The 5,000-nt window shown below is 41.3% G+C and overlaps 1 protein-coding gene across 5 annotated transcripts in view; it reads right to left on the reverse strand.

The window, feature by feature from the left end:
• LOC147032314 (gamma-adducin-like) overlaps window positions 1-5,000 on the reverse strand; it is a 74,240-nt gene that overhangs the window by 42,714 nt on the left and 26,526 nt on the right. For all 5 annotated transcript variants that reach the window (XM_085869805.1, XM_085869804.1, XM_085869803.1 and 2 more), the window contains exon 2: window positions 1,700-1,856. In XM_085869805.1, coding sequence (XP_085725931.1) covers window positions 1,700-1,837 — 138 coding nt within the window. In that variant the 5' untranslated portion in view covers window positions 1,838-1,856. The remainder of the gene's footprint in view (window positions 1-1,699; window positions 1,857-5,000) is intronic.

Here is a 5,000-nt window from a genome sequence, read left to right on the forward strand (position 1 = left end):
CTCATAAAGTACATGTTTGAGTGTTTGGAACAACGACATTTTTTTTGATGCATCCTCACGTAATTAATGCATTATGTGGACAGGCTCCTGCACGAGACTTGCAGAGGGAATAGTGTTGTATCAAGCAACTCAGAAAATCCCCATCTTCTTGCTTTGTTTCCTTCATTCAGTATTTATTTATTTATTTATTTACATTCATTTTACGAATGAGAGTCTACTATATAGCAATGACATGAACTTTAAAAGTAAGTTTTTTTTTTTAAAAGGTATAACTTTTTACTTTAAGTGCAAAACTAAAATAATAAATTGAGAAGCCCATTGGTAAACCCTACGAAATCCTTGGGGATAAAATGTTGAGAATGACTGTAAGCTGTGGACAAATGAGTAACATTACAAGGTCGAGGGGAAGACTGACGAAGCAGGAAACTGAGGGTACATGGGCAGAACGCAAAAACCTCGGCAGATTAAATGCTCTCATAACGACTACAAAAAAGGCTTTATTTATTACCTCTGCCTCCGAATGTGGATGAAGGTTATGTTTTCACCCATGTTTGTCCATCTGTCTGTTCGCCTGTGAGCAGGATATCTCAAAAAGTTGTGGACGGATTCGGACGAAACTTGGTGGATGAGTTGGGTGTGTCGCAAGGGAAGAATCCTTTAGAATTTTGTGGATCCGGATCCGGATATGAGAATTTTTTTTTTTTAGTGAATCTCCTTAATTGAGAGATAGGGCCAAAAACGATATATCACACGATATTTCAAAAAGTTTTGGACAGGTTACGACAAAACTAGGTGGATGAGTTGGGCATGTGACAAGAACAGCCGATTTGGTTTTGGTGCAGGTCCGGATCCAGATCCGGCCTATCAGTGGGATACAAAACGTAAACTGCTCAGCCCGGCGGTGGTACGCGCTCTCCCGAGTGCCATTCTCGTTACATTTACAGCAAAGAAAAAAAAATCCCTGAGTTTACAACACTTTAGCGATGCAAAAACAACGTCAATGGTCAGCCAATCAAGAATATAACAGTAATCAAGTACATGAAATAGCTCGGTCAAGTTAAGCAAAAAAATGACAATAAAATCACACTGGAAAATGGAATGAGAAAATGTGTGCAAGTTTCCGGTTTTATGAGGCAACAGCAGCCTGTATCACTGTAATCATTCCATACTCAACATCCTGGCTTCAAGAAAGGAGTCAAGGACAGGGTTGTGGGAAGGGAGAAGAGGAAGGAATCGCAGAAAGGAAATAATATTTGTACATGTGCCACCCAGCCTGTTTTCCACAATTACACCACTGACCACACCTCCTGAAATGGGGGTTGGATAGATTCAGAAAGTTGTTCGTTTTCAACGCTTCTTTTGAAAAGAGTGACAGGTTGAAGCGTATACAGGCATTAATCTTAAATCTGGTGTTATTACGAAGTAAATGTTGGATATTGTGGGACAATCTCAGAGGATTATAGTGGCAGATCGATTCATAATCTCCTGGTGCAATTCTTTCCGAAATAAAGGAAGTTTTACAAAACCTTTGGAGCTCAATTGATGTCAAAAATGGATCGGCAAGCGTAGGTCAAGGTGAACATTACATCGGGGCATGGAGAAGAACCATTGTGTTTTGGAGGGGAGTGTTGGGAGTGAGGGTGGATCATTGTACGAGACGACAGACCAAGGGATGAGCAAAACAAATTGCTGGACAGACCTGGCTCTGCAGAATGAGTGTGACTCGTTTCCGTTGCTCCATCATGTGCAAATCTTGGCGAAGGCCCGGGTGGGTTGTCGGGCTTAGGCAGGGAGGCCGTGGCCCACCGGGTGGAGATGTAACCACCTCTTGAGCCATTTGGCAGCCCAATGTTCACCTGCAAGCCAAAAACGCAATCACACCCATGATGTGGAAATGAGCATGAGCAGGGAGAAAGTTTGTTTGTTTGTTTGTTTGTTTAATCATTTATCTATACCTATATTCATTAGCTCACAGTGTGGGCGAGTGATTAAAGACTTATTTCCCCACTAGTTGGTGTGGATTCGATTCACCCTCACCATCGTACACTTGGCAAGCATTCCCTCAACAACATCCTCTTTAGTTCTGACGGAGGGGCTAATGCTCAAAACATCAACCACATCTCGCTTCCCAGTGATCAACAAACTCTTATCGGCTTCCAGTTGATAAAATACATTGTCCGACTTGTCCGTCGATGCAAATTGACGTTAGCTTTCACCAAGACTAGTATTCCATTGCAAGTATCCCTCGACACGAGTCGAAGGATGCCTTCATTCTGCACTGCCCTGAAATAGGCCGGTTTACAGTTTTCTTATTTAATATTTTACAGTGACTATGGTTAATGCAGCAGCTTGTACTTGTGATCATGTGTAGGACAATGACATTAGGAGACATCGTTGTACTTCAATGTGAATCACAAGGACACACAAGTGGCTGATGGACAAATAAATGTTGTGCATGGGATTTGAACCGACGCTCCCAGCGCGACACGAGGTCGGCGTTCAAATGGGAGCACTGAACAGACCAACCCAAAAATACTTTCCTATCAAACCAAGCAACAACTCAAAACAACAAAAACCATAATCTCCAGGGCACAAGTTCAAATAGTCTGCTTTACAAAGTGTTTTTAAAATTATCGGCACCACCCCCATGGCTCTGTGGTCAGGCATGACAGCAATCACACAAGAACCCCACGGTGCGGTTTATAATGTGGTTGTTAAAGAACATGTGCCAAATTTGTTGGAATGGTTGCTTAGTTCCTGAAAAAAAAAAAAGGCTGAAAATCTTAGAAAGGCATCAACGACAAAAACACTGCCTAATGAAAACGCCCATGGCTGTGTTAATTCATCAGTGAATCACATATTATCCCAAAGCTTGAAATCGAAGTTTGAGACAACAAAGATTACCCTCCGTCAAACTGCAGTCGTGATAAGTACGAACACAACCCAAATTTTAATCATTCAACGGTTACTACTCCGACGGTCCGGATTACTTGAATTGAGCGCAACGACGGCAAGTAGAAACAAAAGTTTACAAACGGTGCAATCATCGGAACTCAAATCAGGGTGCAAATTGGAATCACCGGTTTCACCTGTTTATTTCAATAAAGCAATGTCAGTCCTTGTTGACAGGTCTTCGTGAAGATGGTTTATTCTGGTTTCCTCATTCCAATCAGCTATAAATCCAATTCCTGATGTATAGTTCTTTTTTTGGGGGGGGGGTGACACAAGTAATTGTCTTTGTATGTTTGAACTTCCCATGCAATGACTTTTCTATTTACATGTAACATGACATGAAGTTTTTTGAATGAAGATGGAGATGTTCCAAAAGCAGGACAGAAAAAAAATTAAAAAAATAAAACTAGAAAGGCACTCTGGATATGAGAATTAAAATAAAAACTTATCGGATCCAGATCTGGATTCGGATCTTCATCAAAATTGAAGCAATTCTTCTCTGTCACACACCCAAAGTGTCTATCAAGTTTCATCCGAATGTATCCACAACTTTTTGAGACTATATATTATCATTTTTGGCCCTATCTCTCAACGGTGAAGAATCGCTTAAAAAAAAATTCTCGTAGTCGGAGCCGGATCTGGATCTTCACCAAAATCGAATCAATTCATCCTTGTCACACACCCAACCTGTCCAACAAAATTTCTTCCGAATGCGTCCACAACTTTTTGAGATATCCTGTACACAAACAGACAGACAGAAAGGGGTGAAAATATATAACCTCCTTCACCTTCGGTGGTGGAAGTAATAATCAAGGGACCATGCTGGATTTGCACTCTCAACACTTTTTCCTGTGAGGCCGTGATGTCATGTTTATATTCCGTGTTCCATACATTGTTCATTTCATCGGTCCTAAGGGGCCATGCACATTTTATATAAACAGTGGAGGGGTGAATTGATAAAAAGCAAACCGAGGAAAGAAAGGAAATGAAAGGGGGAGTAATGGGAGGAAAAAGGATGTTAGGAGTTTGGAGGTGGGGGTGAGGATGAAGGAGGGAGGAAGTTGAGAATATTGGGGGGGGGGGTGTTAGGGATGTATGTTAGTGAGATGCTGGGAAAGCGGTCAAAGGTTCTGCTACCTAGAAAGCTCTGAATGTGTACAGGAACAGTGAGTGTTGAGGCAAAAAGCTCAAACTAGGATGGAGGGACTCATGAGCTCCTAAAAAGCCACACCCTTCATCCGAAGCTGATTGTACCACACGGCCAACAGTCAGTGATACACTTGTTCCATTGTCTCATCCCACTCAACCACAAGATAAGTGAACTCCAAGGATACCCTCACCACCAAGAGGTAATAAACAAAAAACAATAATAATAATAATAATAATAATAATAAAGACAGCTGCAACCAGCTATAAACAACCAAACCACAACAATAGTAAACCAAATAAGCTCAAAATCTATGCGTATATGTTGAAGTAATCACAAAACACTCATTCCAGTTTATTGGCCCAAAAGACAATTAAAAAAAAAAAAATCATGAATGCAAGTTATTGAGGGCTCAGCAGAAGTCCAACAGTATAACGTCCAGATGTGCCAGGTTTATGAATTGGTCAACCAAGCAGGTCCACAGGAAGACCAGCCAATGTAGCTGCTCAAAGAACACAGAAGAAGACTTTGAAACAACAAACCTTCACTCCATAATAATAATGACAAACCTCAACAACAATATCAATAACAAGATGAGTTCATGAATGATGATGAATATTAATTATTATGATGATGAGCCTTACAATCATCTTGGCATAAAGTTGAACAATAATTAATGGCACTGTTACTGCCAAAATGCCACGTTTGCTGCTGCAATCTTCCAGGTAACGATATCCGAGTCTACGCTGCACATTCAACCTTGAGAACAGGCAACTATAGCCAACAAACCGTGGATGTGTATCGGTACACAACCTCACAGCTCAGCTGACAACTGGTGTATGTTAACCAGACAGCACTCGAACCAGCCAGCCTTGAAACTCACATGGGGGGGGGGGGGAGT

This window comes from Eptatretus burgeri, chromosome 2 (genome assembly GCF_056783735.1).
Source record: "Eptatretus burgeri isolate ZD-2024b chromosome 2, Ebu_testis_v1, whole genome shotgun sequence".
NCBI lineage: Eukaryota > Metazoa > Chordata > Myxini > Myxiniformes > Myxinidae > Eptatretus > Eptatretus burgeri.